The sequence below is a fragment of the Mustela nivalis genome (assembly GCF_964662115.1).
Source record: "Mustela nivalis genome assembly, chromosome: 16".
Classification (NCBI taxonomy): Eukaryota; Metazoa; Chordata; class Mammalia; order Carnivora; family Mustelidae; genus Mustela; species Mustela nivalis.
In genome coordinates this window covers 18,327,133-18,352,058 of record NC_139035.1, presented here as the reverse complement: position 1 = coordinate 18,352,058, position 24,926 = coordinate 18,327,133, and the positions used below count along the sequence as shown (strand labels likewise).

Below are 24,926 nucleotides of genomic sequence, written 5' to 3'. Positions count from 1 at the left end.
GTTTTGTGTTTGTTTGTTGCTTCTTACTTGGGGAGCTTACTACCCTGGCTGTAGCTCACTCCTCTGTTTCTGGCTGGGTGTGGGTTTTACTAGAATGCATTTCTGCTATCTCTCCTCTTCTGTTTTCCCAACACCCCCCCCCCCCCATTGCAGAAATAATCATGCGTATTTTCCTGTGGCAAGGACACTTTGACACTGGTCAAACTTTTCAGTTCTTGCTTTTTTCTCATCGCAAGCAAGTCCGAATTCATCGGGCTTTAAAATCCTAGTACCATGAAACACATGGGAGAGGCAGAGCAGGGGCCAGGAAGACAGAGGGTCTTTTGCAAAGTAAAGTTTTCACGCAGACCTTCAGTCCTCCTTTTACATTCTCCCTGTCAATACTAGAAATCCTGATTGATCTGGGAGCTGAAGGGTTGCTTTTAGCTTGGAGTCTCGTTTCTACTTAATTGGGGACATGATTCTGTACAAGGAGGTTAAGGGCATTGGCTGGTAGTCAGACCTATGTTCTTGATCTGGACCCAGCTCGGCTACTAGATAATCGAGTGGCCTTGATGGAGTCTCCCAATCCTCAGGTGTCCTCAGAAGTGATTTTGCTTTCCTCTGGATGAGCACTTCCCTCTGACGAGGCCCCTGATCCTAATACCGGTTACCAAATGCTCTTGAATACATTTTAAAACGCAATACAAGATCTAAGAATAAGCGTATATTTGCAGCATGTAGTTTTGCGAGACAAATAGTCATTTTAGTGTTCTGCAGATTACACTTAGGAAGGAAAACAAGGCAGCAGAAATACAGCGTGTGTGACATGTGGCTTATGTCACAAACAGCAAGCTTATGTGGTGGCTTTGCCAAGGTAATAGCATATGTACAATGATAGTGAGGGTTTCCCAGTAAGGCTTGTTCCTTATGAGGCCATTTTTGACTTCTTTTTTGGAGTCCCAGTAGGCTAAACAAGTGTTGCTATTAACTTAAGCCTTCTTTTCTGGCTGCATTTGCTTCAAGGTCATCTTAGAGTTTGGTTTTTATTCCAACCTCATGACTGACTCACTTAGTTCAAGTCCCTGAGGCTGTTTCCTCGTTCTGAAATGGTGATAGAAATACCTGTGTGCTGCCTGTCACCGGGGTCAGGGAATCTTCATAAGAGGATGCCTTCAGATGATTTGGGGTTCTCTACTTAAAGGTGTTTTATAAGAATATGGCGGTATTTGAGTGATGGTTTTATTTATAAAATGCAAAATAAACATGCCTGAAGAATAGGTTTGCAGGGATGCCTGGGTGGCTCAGTTGGTTAAGCGGCTGCTTTTGGCTCGGGTCGTGATCCCAGCATCCTGGGATCGAGTCCCACATCAGGCTCCTTGCTTGGCAGAGAGCCTGCTTCTCCCTCTGCTTCTGCCTGCCACTCTGTCTGCCTGTGCTCTCTCTCTCTCTGACAAATAAATAAAGTCTTAAAAAAAAAAAGAATAGGTTTGCAAATTTCGCCAATTATTAATGCTGAGCCATTATAGACAGAGTTTACAGTGGGGTCAGTCAACAGATGCAATCTTGAGGTATATTTGGAGTGCTGCTCTGGCAAGACCTGGAGATTTAAGGGCTTCCATGTTATGTGATTCAGTGACTTGTGACCTGAAGAGGCGTGCTTCTGCTTCTGTGGGGGATGGCTTCGGTTTCCAGGGACTCTTCTGAGACCAGGATCCCACTACAAGCTGACGCCAGATTGCTTCTTTGTCCCAGACCGCTGCAGAAATAGGTTTTTTGAACTGTGCGGTTCTGTGATCCGTCTTGGAGTCCGATGTTCTGTTTTGATTTCTGTTTCACACGGAAATAAAAAGCCAATGGAGTGCATGCGTTTGAGAAGAGAGAGACCTGAATTCATGGGTCGCTGGCAGAATTTCCAGGTTTTAGAGCTTGACCGCTCTCTCCCTGTGAAGGCTAAGGGTACAGAGCCAGGTTACCTTGAAGGGTGTTGACAACTTTCTTAAAGTCTAATTAATTTGGGCTAATATTGTGACTCAATTAGGGCTGATTAAGCTTTTCCAAAGGGATTGCATGTGTGCTGGTCCCTTAGGAGGGACAGCAGTTGATCAGAGGTGTGCAAGGCTTTCAATTAAGATAGCAAAATGTCCTCAAAAGTAAAGAAAGGAGAATCACTGAATGAGCTTCCAGAAAAAAAAAAGAAAAAAACGTGCATTAGTCTAGAAACCAACCCCCTGGTAATCCTTCATACCTAGGCAACTGTCCTCCCTGAGTTTTCCATTTCAGATAATTCAGATCATTATTTTTGTTCCCATTCTCAATTTATAGAGCATTTTTACCCTCCCTGCGCTGCCTGGCTGTTTGGGGCCCTCATTTATTTAAAGAAAGGTGTACTGAGTGTTTATTATGTTCGAGGTCTGTGTGAAGCAGCTGGTTGGGGGCGGGGGCACAGAGAGGAACAGGACAGCACCTCCCTGGTGAAGAATGCAGCCTTCGGAGACGCGGACATGCATACAAATAACATAAAAAATAACCCAGTGTGCTGCCTACAGACAAGGGAGCTTCAGGATTTCAAATAGAATCTCGACATCCGATGCTCCTCGTCGTCCTGTTCTGTGGGTATTAGAAGTCCTCACCAGCCTGACGGCAGCAGGGCTGCTTTGGGTGTAGAGCCTGGTTTCTACTTAATTGGAGAAGATGCTTCTGTGCAATTAAGTTACGAACATTAGCTGGTTGTCAGACCTGCGCACGAACGGTGCTAACCCGCCTCTGCTCCCAGAGAGCTGGGTCGCCTTGACGGAATCCCTCCGTCTTCTGGAAAATCTGGTTCTTCATCTATGCAATGAAGGATCTGGAAGAGGATGTCTCAGACACTGGATCCAGTCCTACCCTCTTGTTCTAGGATGCTGAGACAGGGCCATTAGCAGACGCCCAGGCAGGTGGTTTGAGTCAGCGCTGCCTGCCGGGTTATGTAAAACCCCTTCAAAGCGGAAATGGTTCAAGCAACCAAATGAGGGGAGAAAGCACCTGTGTTGGGAAGCTTTCTCTCCTTGACAGGGTCCTGCTGTGTGGGGAACACTTCTCAGGCTCCAGCCTCAGGAAAAGAAGAAAACAACCTTATTTTTTAAACTTGACAGTGAAAAGAAATTTGGAAAGCAAATATTTAGAGCAGTTTGGTTTCCAGTCACATTTGCTTATAAAGCTGAAGAGGCATGCATGGAGGTCTGGGGGATAGCCACCTGCTGAGGGCTTTTTATTTTTCTTTTTAAACTAAGAAATGAAAAATAAAATTGAAATTGCTGATGACTTTATTAGCTAGCGAAGGATTTCTAATGTGGGTTAAGTTGGCATCTTTCTCCTGCTCACCAGGGGACAGCTAGACGTGGTGTCTGAGCTGTGCACTTAGGCTGCTCCTGGGTGTGTGTGTGTGTGTGTGTGTGCGCACACCGAGAGGCCTTCCTGTGTCTGTAGCTTATACCCAGGAGAAGGAAGGCTCCCAGCTTGCGGGAGATGTGTTTTCTGACGGGTTGCGGGTGAGTGGGCACAAAATTGTCTGTCTTCTGCTTCGATTTCCTCATGAGGCTCAGGCATATGCTTGTTATTTGTCCTGCTTTTAGTGGGACATTCAGTCCTGAACTCTGATCCAGTTCAAACTCGGAATCTCCCTCCTTCTGTTCTTCCTCCCTCCTTCCTTTGTGGGATTTTTTTTTTTTTTTTTTAAACATAAAAGATTATTCCAGTTTGAAGAGGAAGCTGTAGACAGGGTTCCTTCCCCTTCTTCTCCCTTCTTTCAGCCTGATCCCACACCTGGGTGACAGAGCACTTTCCCCTGGGCCTCCATGTGGTCCTTGGCACAGAGCACGGAGGGTCCATGCTGAGCTGTCCCCACCAGGCCCAGGGACTCCAGATTCGTGGACTAGTACAACTGAAAGCTCTTTTGCATTCACAGAATTAGTATCCATCTCTGCGAAAAGGAGTCCAATAAGGAAGCTTTAAGTTTTTTAAAATTAGCCCCTTTGGGATAATGATTGAGATATAGAAAAATTTAACAACTTGATCTGGTCACACAGCAACCAAGCAGAATACCTCAAGCAAGCAAAAGCATGAAAGTTACGAGCAAATGAAATTCCTTAATTATTCATCCAAATGGTCATTAGCTTTAGAATGTACAGTTTAACCATCTAGTTCCCACTCACTGCATAGCCCTCCCCACATCCTTCGCCAAGCCCCCCAAATCCTAGAACAGTGTTAGTGCAAGTGTGATCCAAAGAAGGCAGCAGCTGCTGGGAGCCTGTAAGAGATGAAAATTCTGGAGTTCTGTCTCAGACCTGCTGGGTCAACATCTCCGTGGCCTAGGAGCGCAGGAAATTTTTCTCAAGCCCTCCAGTAATGTTAAGGCCCACCGAAGCTTGAGAAGCACTTCTCTAAAACCTAAGGGAGTAACGCGATGAATCTGGAAGATCTTGGTGAGGCAGGTGGTCTGTGCTTTCCAAGAAACCCACTGAGCTCTGGATTACAGCCTTCCAATGTCCCGAGGCAACACGTCCCTTCGATGGCCTGTCGTCCGTGTATCCCCAATGCCGGCTACGTAGCAGGTATGGTGGACGGGGGGGCACAGTAAAGAAACAAATAGAGCAAGTGTGTTTTCTGGATAAATGGAGGCTGAGGGTTAGAGAGATGGGAGGTCTACCCAGGTCGGAAGAAGCTTCTCTTCCTCCTTGCCAACCTGTCTGCAGTGCTAGAATTTTTACTTGCCCCCCAGGAATGTGGGTGCATTTAGCCTTTGAGAAGGAGTGCCTGGAACCAATAAGACAGTAACTCTTCCAAGCCTGCTGCAAAATCGAATGGAAAGCACCTGGATGGGCCTCCAGCACCCATTCTGTTGCTTACCAGCCGTGTGACCTCCAGCCAACGACATCGCCTCTCTAAGCCTTGCTTTCCTCCTCTGTAAAAAAGGCATGATAAGACCTGCCTTGCACAGTTGCTTCGAGGATTAAATGTGATTGTGGTTGTGAAGTGCGAAGCATGATAACGTGACGGAGAGGGAGGCTCCCTAAAGGAGACCGGTTTTGGTGATCTGGGTTATAATCCAACATTAAATTCACTGAGAAAACATGGATTCCTGTTTGCTGGAGATGGCATCAGCTTCTTTCCCCAGGCAGCTGGATGTGTCAGAACCACAGGGCGGCTTATTCAAATTCCATAATACCTCACCCCTCTTTGCCTCAGGAGCTTTTGTCCGCTCTCCCTCATCCTTTTCCCGTTGCCCCTCAGACTCCCTCTGGGGATTCGGTTTTCAAAAGCCCTGCAGGCAAATCTGGTATGTTCCCTCTTTGAACCTCCCTGCCTTGTTCCTATGTTGGCTCAATTCGACAAATACTCCTGGACTTTTTAGAATCTTTTAGGTGATGGACTAGTGCACCTGGAGTTTTATAATACTTCTCTTGTATCGAAGGAGTCCTTTGTGAATGCTTTTACCCTGCTAGGGACCCCTTCTCTTGTGTCTCTCCTTCAATAAAAACTCCTTGCTAATTTCTCACCATAGCTGCAGATACAGATTCTAGCTTGACTTTTTGTGGTTGTTGTATGATAACATCTTCTGCTTGACAAAATAGGAACAGACATTAGAATAGGGGTTGTAAGACCCACGCTGTCCCCTGTCTGCTGCTACCATGTCCTAGGAATAAGAAGTCACCCAAACTTAGAGCCTGTGTCCAGTGTAGGGCTCGATCCTAGGGTCTCTCATGTCCCTTCTGGCTCAAAGAGCCTAACAGCTGTCAGGTCCTACTACTATTATAACATCCCATCTTGCTGAATGTATACTAGCAAAGTGAAGATCATTGAAGAAAATTATGTTAATCATAAGACTGAAGTATAATTAGCATGGCAGTTGCTTCCAATAAATGTGAGTAACTGCAAATAGTTTATTCTCTAAATAACCTCCTTACCTAAACCTTGCTAAGCCCCTGTGATGTGTTTAAAAACCTTTATTTTATAGATAACACACACACAAAAGACTTTGATCCTTATGCTGTTCTCATCACAATTTCAAAGTGGTGAACTCAGTTCTGAATGAAAGAGATTTTTGGCTTCACCATCAGTATATGTAACCTGGGTTTTATAAATATATTTTCCTTTCCTATCCTCTGTCTGACCTTGGAACCAGTTTATTTTTTTCCTATCGATCAGGGATGCAAGAGGACTCTGGTCTTTTGGGTGGCACTTTAGTAAACAGAGAGGTTTCCTGCCACCCCCCCCCCCCAAAATCTTTCCTGTGATCTGGTATTTTTCCAAGCCTGGGAGTTGATCGAGACTCAAGCCCACTCCCATGCCAGCTGAATCAGGGCTCCCGGACCTTGAACTGTTTACCTAAGCTACCCTCCCTGCTGCACCAGCTGCACTGCTCATTCATAGTGACCCAGTTTCTTCTCTTATGTAAGCACCCTGCATCCCAGAACCGAGAGGGAGAATGCCGGCGGCAGGCGGCATGTGCGGCCACGGGGATGTTCTTGGAGATTGTGTGCATGCTCAGGGGGATGCCAGGATTCTGCCGAGTGTTCCAGGAATTCTGGACACAAGCCTTTCCGTTCCCGTGACTAGATCGACACTAATTTCAAAAAATATGTAATGTTCATAGAGCCTTGCCTTCTTAGCATGCCATACAAAGAAAACCAAAGTGAACTGAAAGAATGAAACTAAAAAAAAAAAAAAAAGAAAAAAAGGGAAAAAAAGGCAGATCCTCCTGTCTCTCCTATCTCCCAGGAACCCTTCACCTACTACCTTTAAGTGACCAGGGTTGTTTCGGGGAATTAGGGATGTTTACTCTGAATGATGACTCCGTAAGCCACCAAAGTCCCAAACACGCATGGAGTGCTCCCTGAGGGTTGGGCCCTGCGTGTATTAACTCATCTCACCCCCAAAGTCCCCCTGGAGCTGCTGGGATCTGCATTGCACAGATGACAGAACTGAGGCATGGTGCCCAAGGAGACACTGAGCTAGTTTATGGGTCCAAGCCAGGACAGAAGAGTTTCAGGACAGAACCCCAGGCAGAATAGCATCAGGGATCAGAGACAGGTGACTCTTCCCAGCTTCTTGGAATCTGTGGAGGTGCTAAGGGGGGCCTCCAGTCCCCTAGGTATCTGGGAAGGAGCAGGTTCTGGGGCACCCAGGGGCCCAGGTGTTATGCTCCCCCAAATGGGTCCTTGATTAAAGGAGCGAGACCGGTGCAACGTGAAGGTCAAGCAAAGCTTTATTTCGCACCAAGCATCAAGAATCTAACTGAACGTTCGGGGCTGCGCCTCTTACAAGAGAGAGAGACCCTTCTCTGTTTCATAGACTAGCTTTTAAAGGCAAAGGCCATGCGGTGGGGCCCGGCTACACACAGGTGGCCAATGAGATTGTAACACACAGAGAAAATTGCACAGTGATGCTAGGTGACCAATTAAATTACAGTTTACCCTATAGTAGACATTTGACCCAGCCTATCACACCTTGGTTAGAATTGGCCCCCAAAAGCCTCCCAAAGGGCGGGGCCCATACTCCTTGGTAGCTAGGAAGACAGTATGCTCCCCACCCCCTCCCCACTGATCCGATGTCTCCACCTAGCCTGACCCACCCTTGTATTTGAGCTTTGTTACCTGGGGCTGGTTTCGGGGACTTGTTTTTTGTAAGTTCCCCTGGGTGGGGGGGGCAGAGTCAATTTAAGTTTTACAACAAAATGGCAGTTCAGCCGGGTTGAGGCTGCTCTGGCTGAATAGGCCCTTACACAGGCAGAGGAGCGAAGCAGGTCACAGGGAGAGAGGCCAGCAAATGCTCATGAGCCTTTCAGAAATAAATGAGTATCCTTCATTTTTAACCAGCCTCAGCTTATGGACAAGCAGAAGGGAAAGAGAGGGTCCCGGTGGAGAGAAGGAAGGGGGAAGAGGGAAGCAGGGGCCAAAAGGGACAGAGGACCGGAGGCAAGGATGAGGGCTGAGCGAGATGCTGACAGTCCGAGAGAACCAGACAGAGAGTCCCTGGGAAGAGGAGGGAGGGGTTAGGAGGAGAAGGAAAGGATCTGGGCGAGAAGAAATGCCCTGGTTCTGGTCCCCTGCGATTCCTTTGCTGGGTCCCCGAAGCAGGAAAGGGGGGCCGGGTCTGGGCCAGGTGGTCTGCCTACAAAGGCAGCTGCTGTCACCTGCTCTGGAAAGGGAGGGGCTCCTGCAGCCTGGGGGCAGGGGGCTCCACCCACTTCTCACTTCTACGTTCTCAGGTGAAGTTTTTCTTTCCACTGTGGCCCTCCCCGCCCTGGTCCTTCCTCTGCAGGCCTGGGAATGCAGCAGGGTGGGGAGCGAGGGGACTAGAGGGCAGGGTGAGCAGAGGAGAGGTCTGTGGGCGGGCACCGTCTGTCTGGGGCTTTTGTGAGCTTTTTCTTTGCCACAATCTGTTTGCTGCGGCTTTTCAGGTCTGGACCTTCCCAGGCCTTCTCCCACCCCCTTCCCCATCTCTCCTCAAGCCCTTCTTTTGAAATCCCGGACACATGTTCTGAAGCCAGCCGTGGAAATGCAGGTGACCACATCTTTGGGTGAGGCGCCTGAGAGAGCTCGAGGTCTTTACAGGGTCACTCAGCCATGCTGGATTAGGGTGTCCCCAGGCCACCATTGGGGAATGCACCAGTCTGCTTTGTGTGATGCCCCTGTGCCTTAGGGAGGTGGCCCTGCCCTGGGAGAGAGGAGAGTTTTCGGCAGATTCAGGTTGTTGGTAGCACCTGGTGGTCTCAGTTGTCACCGCAGATGAGGGGATGGCAGGTGTCCTCTTGCAGGAGAATCTCCAGCTCTGTAAACCAGAGGTCACCTTTGCCCTCCTGTGATGGGTTTTCAGTGTGATTGCTTGATTTGGGGTTTTCGTCCATCCATCCTTTGGAGGGAGAGCTAAGGTGGGGCTTTCCGGTGATCACTAGGGGAGACACAGGCAGTGGGCTCTGAAGTCTTCCAGATGTGTGTGCAAATCCACTGTCCACCTCTTACTGGTTGAGTGACCCCACACATTGAACTTGAGCTCTCCAAGACACTTTCCCTCGTAGCGAAACAAATTTCTGGGAGAGCAAACATGTGTTGACTTCTGATAGTGAGCCACAGGGCACTTAAACGTGGACCGCTTCATTTCGTCCTCATAACAATCTGGGGGGAGTAAGTCCCAGTATAATTCCCATTTTCCAGATGAGATGAGGCAGGCTTCAAGACATTAGGACCCTTTTCTGAGGTCATGCATATTTAGACCCAGGCTGTCTGACGCCAGGACCTCTGCCTTGACATTAGGTGGGTGTGAGGGTGGAAGGAGTTGATACACGTAGATTGGACAATAGAGGACTTGGCCTGGGGTAAGTCCTCTGTGTGTGGCAGTGACGATGTGGCTGGTGGGGAGGGTGGGAAGCAGTCGGCTGAGAGCTGTGCCTGACGCAGGCAAAGGGAGCGCAGAGCAGAGCGCTAATGTCCCCAGGGAGACTTAATCAGATCCATCCCCCTCACTTTGCAGTTGGGGAGGCTGAGACCCAGGGAAGTTGAATGTGTTGTCCAAGGTTATTGAGCTAATTATGGGTCTGACTCTGATGCTCCCAACTGGGACAGTGGTGCTTCTGTCCCAGGTGCAACAGCAGGGTTCCGCAGGTTGCCTCCGTGAAGCCAACAGGTAATTCTGGGCTGGGTATGAGTTTGCCACACATTTTACTTCAAAGCCCCACCCCCGCCTGAGTCAGTCTCCACTGCCTCCACGGTCATTCAGTTGAACTCTGTTGCCCATGTCCATCTTTGTCTCTAGGTTGTTCTGCTACCTCAAGATACTCCTCTGCCTTCCACGGTGACTTTCGATTTCTCCCCACCTCATCTGTTGTCATCATTCCTGGAAACATCTCCATCCGTGGAGTTACTCATGGCCCCCTAGTCTTGGGCTGAGACGGACCCCCTGCCCTCCCCCTCCAGCCGTTGCTGGTGTAGGCATCCTTTAGGCCCTGCCGTCAGGCCCAGCCAGGGACTGGACCGCTGACTCCTGCAAGAACGTTGGCTTTGTAGCTTGGTATCCATGCCACTTACTAACCATGTGACCTTGAGTGACTGATCTCATTTCTCCAAGCTTCCTTTATCTTCTACAAAACGACAGTAATTCAGGGCCTATTGTATAACTTTGCTATCCGGAGCAGATGCTTGTGGCTCACAGAGCATTTAGTGTGATGTGTGACCCTAAGTGTGCAGTCAAGGCCCGCAGTGGTCGTTTCCAAAATTCCTTCTCTAATGTCAACCTTTTTTTTTTTTTTTTCAGCCTCCTGTTATCCTTCTCCCCTTTTCCCACATTCCAACTTTTAGATCCCACATCCCTGCTGTCTCTGGGTTCAAGCTTCATTTGCCAGCCTGAAGCTGATGGTCCTTTCTTTGAACGTTGGGTGCATCCCCGGAGTAAAATGTCTTGCTCCCTTCCTGGTGCATCGTAGCCTTGTCCAGGAGCTGGAACCTAAGACTTCACAAGTCTTTGCCTGTTTCTCACCCGATTCCTGCTTGTTCTTCCAGAGTAGCTGTTCTGCACCCTTCCCAAACCTCTCTAGCACACACTGGACTTAGAATATTCAACTAATTATTTTTAAATTGTTGCTCAATGTCTGTGACAGTAGACTAGCTTTTGAGTTCTGTGAGGTGGTGACGTCATCTGATTTACTCATGCCATCTCCTCAAGCCTAGGGCATGGAGGTAGACCGTCTTCACAGGGACTTCACCCCAAATTAATGAAGCTCGAGGTTGTTCAGCTTTATACATCTCGGAGATGGCCCTTCCCTAAGCAGTTCTTTCTATCTTCATCCACCCCACTTTCTTTTTTTCTACTTTTGACTTTAAAGAAGACAAGTTCTCCTACTTCTTCTTGGTCCCCCTCCTTGTCTAGGATTTGCCCTCCCCAGATATGTTCTTTTGATTCCTTCATCTTTCTCTTCCCTTGCTCTTTTCCTTCTGCCTGCAAATACGTCTGAAAAGATCTTGCTTTGGCGTCATATGGACCTGGTAGTGAAGCTTGGCTCCTCTTGCTCAGCTGTGGAACTGGGACACGTCTTCGACTTCTGTAAGTAAGACTTAATGTCTTCGTTTGGAAAACCAGAGTGCTACTATCTATGGATCTGCATTGTTGTGAAAATAAATTGAGCTGGTGTTTGCAAAATCCCCAGCAAAAAGTATGGCATATAGTAAATAAATAAAATTTCCTGCCCCAAATCCTAAATAAATACATAAAAATAAAACCCTGCCTTCCCTAGGTCCCACCACCTTTCCAGCTAAAATCAGGCAGGAACTCCTTCATTTTCCTGCACCCAAACTAGAAACTTCCCTGTATCCACATGCAGCCCCTTCTCTTCCTCTCCATCATAATTCTTTCTCAGGCCCATTTCTGTACCTTCTGAGGGGCAGCATTTGATCAATTAAACTCTTTCTTTCCTTTAATTGCAACTCCTTCTAGAGGACCAGTCTTTCCTGATTAGATCAGCTTTCAAACACACTCAAGACCATCTTACAACAAAACAAAACAAACAACACAAACACACACAACAACAACAAAACCAGAAAACCCCCAAACCTTCTTTCCCGACCTCCTGTTTCCTTCCAGTTATGCTGTCTGATCTCTCTCCTCCCCGTGTTGCCAGAAACATCTAAATGGACTCTTTCTGCTTCCTTTCCTCTTAATCACGCCCACGTTCACCCCCGTGCCCAGGACCCCATCCCACCACTGGAGCCGCACCTGCCCATGGTTGCTGAACCTTATCACCAAGGCCAACAACCGTGTCTCAGACCATAGCTCGCTTGACCTCTGGGTAGCACTGGACACATGGCTGTTTCCTCTTTCCTGAAAGCTTCGCTTCCCTGGCCCTTTGCAGTCCTGTGTTATCCTTCCGTCTCTCTGGCTCTTTCACAGACCTCTTAATGTGTCTTGTAAGTAGGCTCGGTCATTGTTTACACTAGTTTTCCTGAACTCTTTCTAACAACTCAGACATTCTTAATGACGGGCCTTCCCGGTATGGCTCTCCCTTCCTGTGATTCTCTTCTCCCTCCCCTCCGCCCCCCACTTCTTGCACAAAGCTTCCTGCTGCTCCACTTCACGTCCCAGCCGAGAAGCTTCTCTCCCTCCTGCAAGTCTTCCCTCCAGTCCTTAGATCTGGCTCAGGCATCCCCGCTGGGTGCTTTCACAGCAGCCCGTGCTTCCCCTGCTGTCCCACTTATCACGCACTCCGTAACTATCAAATTATGTTTTCTTGGCTCAAATGGCCCTTTCACTGCAAGTTCTGAGGGCTTCGTTGTGGCTGTTTCTAGCACACCTCGTGGAACGCCTGGTTCCCCTAATGGGCGTGTGAATGAGCGAATGAATGAGCGGAGGCTCACATTCATGGCTGTGTTGGGTTGGGAGTTTGTATACGTTGTATTTTTCATGCTACACAGTCTTACCTGGGCGAACTCTGTCAAGCCTGTTCTCCAAGCATCAGCTTCGCCCCCTGCCAGACTGGGAGAAGTACAGCGACATTCCTGAGAGGGCTTGCGGGCGCTCTCTCTTTTTCAATCCTCACAAGGGCCCAACAAAGCGGAGACTTCGATGATGGGAGATAATGTCTGTCTCTTGTCTTCCGTGGGGTTGGAGAGGTGCCCTAGCAGTGTTATCGTGACCAGCACCAGCAAGGGAAGCAGAAAGGTAGTTTTCTTGATCTGTAACTGGAGTCAGGTGGCTCACAAAGCGCCTGTTTCTGCTCGATGGAAAACAACACAAAAATCTGACACAAGCAACAAACTTCAGCTTGCTGAAATGCCAATAGAGTATTACCCCCACCTTAAAAGACCACCAGAGACGTGAGTCAAAGCCAATCAGGAAGGGTCGTTTATTGCAGGTTCGAACCTGGACCTCTGCGCCGCTCGTTGCCGATAACGCCGAGAGGTCCAGAGCTGGGTTGGTGCAGGGTTTTTATAGACAGGTACAAACAAGTTTCGGGTGGGGCTGAGCTGATTGATTGACAGTTTGAACAGGCATACTTGGCGTCAGTGAATTGGGTCAGGGGACCCCCCGCGCGAAAGCAGACAAAGCAATCTTACAGAAGCAGAACTGGCCGGTTAGCCCACGCATGCGGGAAAAAAGCACTATCAGGATATTGAAGGCCTGGTTACTATCAAGTAAAGACAATTGGGAGTCTCCTGGTGGAATATTACATTCCTGCTATCAAGCATCCTTGTTAGTGAGATTTAGGTTTAGAAGAAATTTAACTTTATTTACTTTTCCTTCTACCTCAGCCTCCTTCCGTTTTCATGGAGGGGAGGGTGACATTAGGGCTTGAAGAACTGAGTTCTGTGTCCCTGGAAATTGGGCTATTGATAAGGTAACTTCTTTGTTTGTAAATCTCAAGGACATTTGCAAACCAAGGGAGACTCCTGTCTTGTAGGATTGTGATCTCAGCAAGTTAACCATTTATCATTTTATGGCAGTCAGGGGTGCCTGAGGAATGCCACACATATGGAGGGGAGCGGGTGAAGGGGGGGGTGCAAGGCGCCAGCCTTTGCTTTGTCCTCAGCCAGCCTCCTGCTCCTTCATTGCCGTTCGGAGTATTTGCTCTCTTCCAGACAGAGGACGTCCTGCCAAGTTACTCTTCCAAGCCACTTTGAATTTACTCTTTTCGATGAATGCACAGTGTTTTTGGGTTCTCCCCCCGCCCTTCCCACAGGAGACGGCTTTTGGCCTGTGGTCCTCATGTCCTCCCTGCATTCACTGATCGCGTCCATGGCTCTTGTCATGTGTGAACTGGTCACCGCTCAGAGACTGCCTTGCTGGACCAGCTCCACGTTGGCTCTCGCGGGCACTGAGTCTCCTTAAAGCTTGCACAGCTTCGGCTGGTGTTCCGTCCAGTCACTGCCCTGTGGCCTCTGCTACAGGGGCCCCTTCTGCAGGCAATGACAGTCTCCTGGCGGGCAGGCGAGCTCTCAGATCTGAGTTCCTCAGAGCCTGTGGAAACTTCTGGAGTCCATCTGTAAGAACTTGGAGGAGAGAGGTGTGGCAAAATAGAGCATCTGCAGGGCATTTTTATGGGCAGATTTTATGACCTGTTTTCTGATGTATTTGTATATTAGCAGTTAAAAAAGAAATCGTTAAAACTGAGAGAATGATTCTCCGGTCATCTCTGTGCCTCATCATCCCGTGTTAGTGCTTCACGCTCTCTTCGATTCCCCTTTTATCTTGGGTTTCTACTCCCTCCTCTCAGGGCTTTAAACCCAGGGTTGGAATGAGGGTACGTGGGGTCCTGAGCCAACCTCTCCTATGGGTCTAACCTGTGCTACTCTCCTCTTCCTTCCCTGGCACAGGAGCAATTTTATTTCCATCCTGCCTGATGGGAAACAGCCTCACATCATGTTCTGCTTTCTCCATACTTCGTATCTTAGAGAACTATATGTCTTGTCTTTTTTTTTTTTTTTTAAAGATTTTATTCATTTATTTGATAGAAAGATCACAAGCAGGCAGAGAGGCAGAGGGAAGCAGGCTCCCTGCCGAACAGAGAGCCCGATGCGGGGCTCGATCCCAGGACCCTGGGATCATGACCTGAGCCGAAGGCAGAGGCTTTAACCCACTGAGCCACCCAGGAGTCCCTATAGGTCTTGTCTTAAGGTGATCATATGTCCTGGTTTTTGTCTGTGGTGAGCATGGTTATGCTCATTGTGTCTGTGTAATTAATAGGCATGCCCCCCTTCACTCTCAAAAATGTACTGGCTTGGAGGGTAAACTTCATGGCTACCCTACGTCTGTTAAGCACTTTACACTCAGGCCTCCAAACTTAGATTTCTTTTCAATTTAAAGCTTAACTGTGGCAATTCCATCAAAACCCTTTTCTCTCAAGTTCCTGGCTCTTGCAACTAAGAGTCTTGGTTTTTTATGACGATTATTCCAGTGTAGGGCACTACCACATCTATTTTGAAAGACAAAGATACCCAATGACTTTTTTTTTTTTTTTTACGATTTTACTTATTTATTTGACAGAGACACAGCAAGAGAGGGAACACAAGCAGGGGAGAGTGGGGGTGTGGGGCGGAAAGCAGGCTTCCTGTGATGGGGGGCTTGATCCCAGGACTCCGGGATCATGACCTGAGCTAAAGGCAGACACTTAATGACTGAGCCTCCCAGGCGCCTCCTCCCCGTGACTTTCTAATTAGAAATGAAACTGGTTCACAAAGGTAAAGACAAACATTTAAATATGTTGATAGCAGGAGGCACCACGAATCCCTGGGGCGATCCTGGGCAGCTCCTTGTCCTGGGTCACACCTGGGGGCCTCGGATGCCCAGGTGATCCCCTCCCTCAGCATTTAGAACTGTTGACATTTTGTCCTCTTAACAAGTTTTAGAAACGAAAAACAAAACAAAACAAAAACAACATTCTTGACAGAGCCATTTTTAACCAGTGCAGTAACTTCCTTCTAGGCTGTGTCTGCCCATCCCCTGAGGACAGTCTGTAGAAGGAAATAGCTCTTATTTGAGTAGAGGAGAATGTGTTGAGGGTTAAGACAATTTATAACCTATATTTTCATATAAAAACATTAGCTGAATGTATAGGCTATCAATGGGTGTTGTTTTCCGAATCTACGTGGTAACCCTGTTCACCTTACTCTGATTGGAAACTCTCCTTGGCAATATGCATGACATGGATTTAAAAAAAAATGAAAAAGATGTGTTCATTGTTAAATCATTTGGGAGGAAAATTCTAATTAATCTTAATTAAAACATGTAATTTGATAAGCAAGATCTTTTAAAACAAAGTATCCAGAGGCTAAACCATTAAAACACAGCACCTCAGAAGTTTTTTAGAAGAGGCTAGGAACCCTGTGAAGGTAACAGAATGGCTTTAGTGACTGAATTTCAGTGTGTACTTTCAGGCCTTCTTCTGGTAGTAGTGAAGGATTAGTCCTGAGGCATTCACCCCTTCCTGTAGTTTGTCTTATAACAGGTTGTTTTTTTCAGGGTGGTTAACGTGGATTAGGGTAGGGAATGCATTACAAATATTACTTTGGCCTAATTAGAAACACAGGTTCACCAGTGGACTCAGGGGACAGAGGACTCTACATTAAAGGACAGGCAGTGACCACCAAAGATTGATGAAGAGTGACCAGGGCCCCCTATAGTCATTATTACTATGGCTTCCTCAACATTTCTCCCTCCTATCACTGCAGTCCTTGAGCCCCAAGTAGAGCTTGTCTCCAAGGGTACCTGTGTGTTTAAGAGGTAGGGTCTTCAAGCAGATGTGGGGCAGTGGGGCTTGGACAGTCAGGGCTGGTCTCACATTATGGCTGCCCTTCTCTCTTGCTTCTGCAGTTCATGAGCTTAAGTCCCTTCCCATCTGTCTTCCTTCCCCCTCCCTCCACATCCACAGATGGGGTGGCTGCGTTCCGCGCCTTCTTGAAGACAGAGTTCAGCGAGGAGAACCTGGAATTCTGGCTGGCCTGTGAGGAGTTCAAGAAGACCAGGTCAACTGCAAAGCTGGTTTCCAAGGCCCATAGGATCTTTGAGGAGTTTGTGGATGTGCAGGCTCCGAGGGAGGTGTGTTGGTGGTGGCAAGAGTCTTCTATCCATGGATCCATTGCACTCCTTGTTGGGGTTTGAGCCAGTCTTGATGAGTACTGTCTTCTAAACTGAGCCTTACCTCTCTGATGGCTCTTAATGCCGGGGGTGGGGGGTGGGGGGGAGGAACACTTTAAAGGTGCAGAGCCTGGGACTTCTAAAAAATTGTTCTGTAAGGGAGTGTTTTAGCTGTCAAGCACGCACCTGTAGGACCTGTGTTTCTACAGGGATTCTGCAAGGACAGATGCCGTTGAATCCATATTAGTTTCCTAGTGGAAGGCAGCAAGCCTTAGTGGGAGGAGCATCCACTTGTTCCCAGCTGTGTCGTCTTGGCCAAGTTAGCTAGTCTCTCTGAATCACGTTTTCCCCAGTGTAGAAGAGTATAATACCCCGTATCATTCAAGACTACTCTTGAGTATTAGGGATAAAGCACCTGGTCAACATCTGTCACTGCTCCTTAATGAGTAATTACAGTCATTTCTATTATTTTATGATAACTTATTAAAATAATAAAATGAATTTCTATGTATGGCTGCGCTGAGTTATAAAACAGAATTTTACTTGGGAAGGTTTTATAGAAGAAAAATATTTGCTATCTATGAGTTTTGGTGCATTATATCCCTGAAGCCCTTCAATTATCCTTTGACTTGAGATGGAGGAGGACTTTGGCCAGTGGCCAGGACATTGTAGGCTCCTTATAATACTGCTTGGAACAGAGACGTCCATTATAACCATAGTCTCTCCTCTTGGGGCATTTGTTTCCTTAGTAGTTAAGAAAGAACAAGAGGGCAAGCTTACTTTAAGGAATCCACATTAATACTTACCTTCAGTGTTACCCTTTTCCTGGCATGGTGAAGCCTCCTGGCTTAGGAATTAAGTGATTTGGGATTTTGCCTTGGCTCTGTTACCAACTCTCTATAGTACTTTAACCAGCTTTTCAGTATCTCCTTTCTTCAGTGTCCTTATCTGTAAATTGGGATGAGGAATATTGGGTCTTCAGACTTCTCGGGATTCTTGCTGGGATCAAAGGGATGACCTCTAAGAAAACAGTTTGAAAAGTATGAATAAGCTTACATGTGTAAGACACTGTCATTAATAATTATTGTACAGCTAGGAGCAGCTGCCAGACACCTTGGCCCTTGAGGGCCTGTGACCATGCTTTCTGTTTGTGTCTCCAGGTAAACATAGACTTCCAGACCCGAGAAGCCACGAGGAAGAACATGCAAGAGCCATCCCTGACTTGCTTTGATCAAGCCCAGGGAAAAGTACACAGCCTCATGGAGAAAGACTCTTATCCCAGGTTCCTGAGGTCCAAAATGTACTTAGATTTGCTGTCCCAAAGCCAGAGGAGGCTCAGTTAGACCTCAGATGGGGACTCTTGGAGATCACTGGCTTTTCCCCTCCCTTTGCTGCCAAGACCATATTCTAACATGATATGTCATAGGTGTTCAAAAAGCAATGGCACTCAGGTTGGGAGCCTGGGGATGAGAAATGGATGAAAGGCCATTCCAAAGTAAGATCCAGTCACCAGAGCTTGGACTCTTCCATTTACCCATGTTTGTGTTTCGGTTAGTGGTAGCACCTTGCTGCTATTACCCTTTTATTGGGTCAGCAAATTGCCCTCCATAATGCCTTGGGTCATTGCCGCTGAGAAGGCAGATTTGCTATGCTGGGCTATATGTAAATAATGCAAATGCAATTTCCACCACTTCCACACTCTCCTCAGTTAGGATTCCTGACTCTAACTTGTACCATACCCCTGTGAGGAAGAGCTTAAAGACTCTGGCTCATGTTTGTGATTTGCTGTCACAATGTAATGGCCAGTCCTGGGTGCTGGGACCTCACCATGGAGAGAGGTCTCTGGGGAATCCCAGGTTTCTAGCACTGTCGTTAACGGGTGGCCTTGGGAGAAGAGGCAAACTCCATGGCTATTTCTTCCATTTCCATTGGACCAGTATGAGGAGCTGTGATCACTGCCCATCTTAGCCTAGGAAATTCACAAGACTTTTTTACCCTCACAATTCCAGGGAGGGTCTTGGGAGATGCCTTTCATGAATTCTGGTGTGGATCTGCTTTTAAGAAGGATACAGCTTGCAAATCTTCTTCAGTTCTACCAAGAAATATTCCAGAAGTCAAATGACCAGGGAACATAGCACCAGTAGACTTTTGTGCAATGGGGCACCATATATCCTTTCTGTTGCTTACTATATTCTCTGCCCTCACCTCCCTGAGGCATCACACATCATGATCTCTTAGACTGACAGACAGCTCGACAAAGGGAGGTGAATTCCCATAGCATGGACAGCTCTCATGGTGCCTAATACTTTCCTTGTCTCTCCCTGTCCCCCCTTCCATGCAGGTCATGTAATTATGATGGGGGAGAATGGGAATTTAGGCTGTAACTCTCCAGGTTGCTTCCTGGGAGCATGCTTTCTTAGAAAGGTCTCTCTCATGAGGGCCACCCTTGGCTAATCAGCAACTTCCTTCTTTTTTTTTTTTTTTTTTTTTTTTGAGAGAGAGAGAGTGAGAGCGAGCACAGGCAGACAGAGTGGAAGGCAGAGTCAGAGGGAGAAGCAGGCTCCCTGCGGAGCAAGGAGCCCGATGTGGGACTCGATCCCAGGACGCTGGGATCATGACCTGAGCCGAAGGCAGCTGCTTAACCAACTGAGCCACCCAGGCGTCCCAGCAACTTCCTTCTTGATCTCTGACTTTTTGGGATTGAACATGGAACAGGAGGTGAGGCTAAGATCACTGTGAACATCTGGCTGTGGAGAATCTTCCTAAAATGCTTTCACGGTACCCTGCGACTGCTTTTGGAGCTGTGTCAGGAAACCCTTCCTTGGAGGACAAGCATAAAGCTCTAGCTGACTGAGAAAAAGTGGACTTTGGCACAAGTCTGTAACGCCCAAGATGTGACTCCTCAGCAGAGAGACCAGAAAGTGGAAGAGGAATCTAGAAGAGGTCAGTCTCCAGCTGGACCAAATCATGGAGAATATGCTGGAAGTACTATTGGGATGATTCACAGCCAATGGATTTGGATTCATTGCAGATCTCCAAAACTTTCAGCTTGACTCAATGGAAGAACTACGATTAGGCACAAACTCTGGAGTTCCGGTGACTGAGAACTGGGCTGAAGCATTCTCCCTGTGTGGGGCGATGGGCCTCTTTAGATGCACCAGATTCCAGCGTTTCATTCCTTTCCAGACACTCTGTGAAACTCTTCCTTCTTTGGCTGCAGCTAGTCAAGTCCAAGGGGGCTCTTGAGTCGCCCTGGTTTTAGGGTCCATTGCCCTGCCATGACACGTTATATCTGTAAGCGAGGGTTGGCGAGTCTGTCTGAACCACCAAGGAGAGCGAGAACACATGCCACCTGGCCCTCACACTGAAGCATCCTGTGAAATCTCACATTCAAGGACTCTGAAGGCTCGAACGGGTGTTCCTAGTTAGATCAGGTAGTGTCCCCCTACCCCCACTGGTAAAAAACCATTCTTAGCTAAAGCTGCCAGAATTAATTTAATGATCAAATTCTTGAACAGGGTATTTTAAACATTGTTTACACATGAAATGTGCAACTGCTGCCAACTCTACTGTTGAATATGAGGTGCATGTAAGTCAGAACAGCACAGAGCTCCCGAAAAATGGAATGTTTAAGAGGGGCCTTTTTACCGCTTCCACTGTCCCCAGAAGTCTGCACAAGAGTGTTGGGCCGTGGCCTCCCCTGAGGCCTGGAGTTCTTGCTAATGGAATGAAGGCTGCAGATGGCGATGTCATGGCGCCCGGTGACTCCCCCCCACGATGGGGAGGCGTGAAGGACCAAGCTTGGGTGTCCTGAATTTTGCCACTATGGGAGGGTATGTGGGCGTGTGTCTGTGTGTAGAGGAACGTGATAGCTCTATTTATGGTACTCCCGTGGAGTGTCTGCGTGCGTGCGTGCTTATGTGACCACTGTGAGCGTGAGTCCAGTACCCCACAGAGATGGTCTTCCCATGCGGTGGAGCTGTCCTCACACGCTTTCTGTCCTGCTTTCCACAAAAGGCACGGAGCTCTCTGCTCCGATGCCTAAGTTCAGGCACTTAGGTCATGCCAACCCAGATTTTGGTCTGTGATGAAACAAAGAAAAATGTTTACAACATCTAGAGCAATATCAAAGCATACCTCATCCCCGACCTTCCATGTCTCCCCGTCCTGCCCTCTCTCCTAGTTCCTCTTCCTTGGGTCCTCGCCTGCCCCATTATGTGGGCATCTGCAGGGGCCCCTTCCGTGTAAGGTCTTCCTTTAATCCTCATGCCGGGCTCGTGCTGTGGACTGCCTTCTGGGCTCAAGGCGTGCTCTGGGCCTGGGCACTTTGAAGACCCAGGGCAAGCTAGGGCAGGAGGCCAGGCAGAGCGGTGGGTTTTAGGACTGCTCTCCACCCCACAAGTGGGCTTTCGGCCCCACTTGAGTGTCAGCCTGTTTTTAAGCCAGTGGGAGATGACCTGTTGCCTTGGGCAAACCAAACAGAACCTAATCTATGACAACCCTTCACAGTCGCAGGGTGCCTGTGGGGTGAGGACGCTCAGCATCCTCGGAGCGTGCCCAGGGCTTACTGGCAAAGCCTGTTACAAGTGCTAATTCCCAGGACGCACACCCAGAGATGCTGATCCGAAAGTCTTGGGGGGGGCACCCAGAAAACTGCAGTTTTAGTAAGTTCCCATGCAGTAGGCTTGGAAAGAAGATGGTCTAAGACAGTGGCTTGCAGCCCTGGCGGCTCCTAGGAATCCCCTGGCGAGTTTTCAGACCTGAATGTCCAGGTCCCACCCCAGAACAGCTTGGGGATGGGACCCACGGCAGCAGTTGTTTGTTTACAGCGACCCGGGTGATTCCGCGTGGATGAGGTCAGGAAGTACCGGCCTGGGGAGTGAGAAGGAGCACGGCCGAGATTAACGGGGGGCTAGGCCTAGAGGGTAGAGCGCATGCAGAGGCAAACAGGCACAATAATGGGGAACCTGCCAGCCTTGAGTCAGACTCTGGGGGGCTGCACCCTGTGCTGTCTCAGTCCGACGTGCTCCTTTGAGATGAAAATGGTTTTGCCCCAGTTGCACAGGGCATGAGGCAGCGATCGGGTCGGCCGATGACAGGGAGCTCTGGAGGGTGTCTGGAGGGAGCTCTGGAGAGGTTTCCCCACGCAGCCAGCCGAGTCTCTCTCTCTCATTCGCAGTGTTTCCTCTAAGCTCGCCTCCTGGGCCTCTCCATCCTTCGTGAGTGTTCATGCCCTCTGGTCATTAGCCTTAGGTCGTGCCTCTGTGTCCAAGGCCACGCGACAGGGTAGGTGGAACTCAGGCAGTGGGCGAAGGGTGTGTCCCATCCTGGGACTGTCATGCCCTTTGGGGCTTTCTTTTCCAAGGCCACAGTGGGGTTTCAGTTCCTGCGCTAAGCCTTCACGATTCCCTCTTCGGTCTCAGGCTGGATGGGCAGCTGCAAGATTCCCAGTGGATTTTCTTCTTTGGTGCTCGCCCCAGAACTTGCTGCTCGGAGCAAACCAAAGCTGTGAAATGGTGTTCTGCCCAAGCAGCCGGCCCAGCCTCTGGGTAGGGCGAGGACCTGGGTCCTTTTCCTTGGCGGGGCCAGGGTGACCCCATCCCCCGGGGCCCTGGACTGTGAGGGAAAGTCATGAACCCATTGTGTCAAGAGGGTAGGAATGGGGAAGACTGAAGAGGAAGGAACAGGACGGGAAAGGCAAGCAGCTGACGTGGCGTCCGCTTTTCCACGAAGCAGAAGGGACAGTGGAAAGCAGCACGTTCAGGGGCAAGACGGCCGCCATCGACAGGAGTGCCCAGAGCTCTCCTGACCCTGTGTGTGCCTACGCCCAAGCCAAGCAGAGGAATTCCACGTTCCATCTGATGCTGTCCTGCAGTCGGCCGGGGGGCACCCTCTCTAAGTAGGTGTCTCTCCGGGTCAGAAGCAAGGGAGGCGGAGAGCCACCCCTGCCTCTGAGAACCTGTGCCACTCGGCATGAGGCTGTGGAGGAAGCTGCCGAGAGCAGCCATGTCTCCCGGTCCCCCTGGCCTCTCAGGACCCCACAGGATGCTGTGGGCCCGGATGGGAGACGGCAGGACGGGGCCGCCAGCCTTCCCAGGCGTGAGGTCCAGGCTGGCTCGGTGCCCTTGGCGGTGGTTCCTCCCTTCGGACCCTTCTGCTGCCGTCCCTCTGCCGCGTGCAGGGAGAGGCGGCCGCGTGGCCGGGTCACAGGGCGTGCATGGGAGATGCGCGACAGCTCATCTGCCGTAGGAACCGCTTGGCTGATGGAGTCCTCATTGAGTTGTTTCATTCCTGGGCAAAGTGGAATCCTGTCATTCGCCTCGACTATACACAAGGCTGTGAGAACATAATAAACAGAGAGCCTGAACACGCGGCCCTCCGCTCTCTGCCCACACTTCTGGCCCGCTGGTTCTTTGTGACGAGACAATCCACCTGACACGTGGACTCCCCGCCGGGGTGGGGGGGTGGGGTGGGGGTGGCGACTGGCAGGGGGCTGCCGGGGGGGGAGGGGGAAGCAGCCACGTGGGTGGAACTGGGGTGGCAGTGGTTTGGGGTCGTGTGGGGGGTGGAGGGTGACTTGGGGCCCACGAGGCTGGCCCTGGAACAGTAAAGTGCCGAGCAAACACGAGGTGGTGTTTTTATCAGCACCACCTACTGCTTGACATGCAGGGAGAGAAAAGGCGGAGGGATGGTTTATGTGTTTGTTCATCTGGAGCCGTCTGAAAACCGAGTGGGCTGCTCTTGCTTCTAACGGCACTTGGCTTTCTACAATCAGCGTGTCCCCGAGGAGCGTGCTTTAGTCATCAGGCCTTGGCGTGTCTCTGGTGATCGGGTCCCGTGGAGAGGACTGGAGGAGAATGAGGTGTAGTGTCTGCTTGTGAGACTCATCTGTCAGGTGTGGGCATAACATGGCCATGCATCAAATCTTAGTGATCCAAATAAGTAAAATGCACCAGAGAGGGTCTATCTAGAAAGGAAAGCTGATGATTCTTTTTTGTTTGTTTTTGTTTTTTTCAAAGTATTTATTTATTTGACAGAGAGAGAGAGAGATCACAAGTAGGCAGAGAGAGAGGGGGAAGCAGGCTCCCCGCTGAGCAGAGAGCCCAGTGCTGGGCTCGATCCCAAGACCCTGATACCATGACCCAAGCCGAAGGCAGAGGCTTAACCCACTGAGCCACCCAGGTGCCCCTGTGATGTTTCTTCAAAGGTGAACACTTTGGGTTAAATGATAAAGCCTCTTGCAACTCAAATGTTGGCTTCTGGGTTCCAGTTTGGTGGACTTGGCTATGCATGAATGGTAGCAGCCCGGGCTGGTGCAGACCGGAGGCTGCCGGCGGGGTGGGCGTGGGACTGGCTCCTCTCTTTCCAGTGTTCCCCTTTGGTGCCCCCCACCCCTATTGCCACTTGGGCTTCTGACTCCTCCAGGACTGAGAAGAGCAGGGAAGGAGGAGAGGGAAGGGAGCCTTCTGGGACAGGCCTCAGGCTCTCCGGGCCTAAGAGAACTCCGTTGGGTCCTTCCTGGGTTCACTGGAGACCCTGTCTCTGAGGAGTCCTCCCCCTCATGTCCCCAGCTCCCCCAAACAGGCTAGTGGCTTGTCCCGCCCATCCCGGGAAGTGCCCTACCTTCTCTCCGCTGCGGTCTGTTTTGGAGAGCTCCTCAGATGACCCCATGCCAGTCTCCTCTCAGAGCGCCACAGCGGGTCCATTGGGAGCATCTGGGGCTTCCTTGTCCCCAGAATTACAAGGCCACAGCTGCTCTGCCTTTCCTCTGCAGCCAGGGCCCCCCGGCCAGCCCATATTGCTCATGTTTTTGATTTTTCAAGCTGGGATCAGGTTTCCAAGCCTCCCTCTCTGAGGCACCCAGTGTACCACTCTCCCTGGGGGTGAAGTGAGAGGCAGGCCCTCAGCCCCATGGGAGGGGGAGCTAGACTCACCCTGTGCTAAAAGCTCTTTCCAAAAACCGTCACACATTCTCTCTAGCCCCTGACCTTTTCCTCTGTGGGACAGGTTTTATAGGCCCCTCGCGGATTTTTACTCCCTCTCTGCGGTGTTTGCTTGGTCTGGAACCCTTTGGATCTGAGATCTGTCTCCAGGCCTTGACAGATCCTCTTTCAGAGGAAAACACTTAACACTATGCTGAGCATCTCATTAAGCACAGTAAATGTGGGGAAAACAAGCCCAATCCCTCTGGTCCTATTGTCCACATCAACAAAGTGGCCAGAGGAAAACAAGAGTACTCATTGATGTAACTCCCTCCTGAGGCTGCATTTCTTTTTGAGGTCTGTCCTTGTCTCCTGTCCAGTTGTTACGGGACAAAGCCATTCCGAAGGCTAGAAGGAAAGTGTGGG

The 24,926-nt window shown here is 49.4% G+C and overlaps 1 protein-coding gene and 1 long non-coding RNA gene across 8 annotated transcripts in view; one reads left to right on the top strand and one right to left on the bottom strand.

The window, feature by feature from the left end:
* RGS8 (regulator of G protein signaling 8) overlaps positions 1–18,357 on the top strand; it is a 38,287-nt gene extending 19,930 nt beyond the window's left edge. For all 7 annotated transcript variants that reach the window (XM_082702869.1, XM_082702870.1, XM_082702874.1 and 4 more), the window contains exons 5-6: positions 16,373–16,539; positions 17,739–18,357. In XM_082702869.1, coding sequence (XP_082558995.1) covers positions 16,373–16,539; positions 17,739–17,921 — 350 coding nt within the window. In that variant the 3' untranslated portion in view covers positions 17,922–18,357. The remainder of the gene's footprint in view (positions 1–16,372; positions 16,540–17,738) is intronic.
* Positions 18,358–18,905: 548 nt separating this feature from the next.
* On the bottom strand, positions 18,906–23,026 carry LOC309849880. The gene is made up of 2 exons (XR_014303973.1): positions 19,234–23,026; positions 18,906–19,023 (listed from the first exon to the last, which is right to left on the bottom strand). It is a non-coding gene; the product is annotated as an uncharacterized lncRNA (long non-coding RNA).
* Between the last annotated feature and the right edge of the window lie 1,900 nt (positions 23,027–24,926).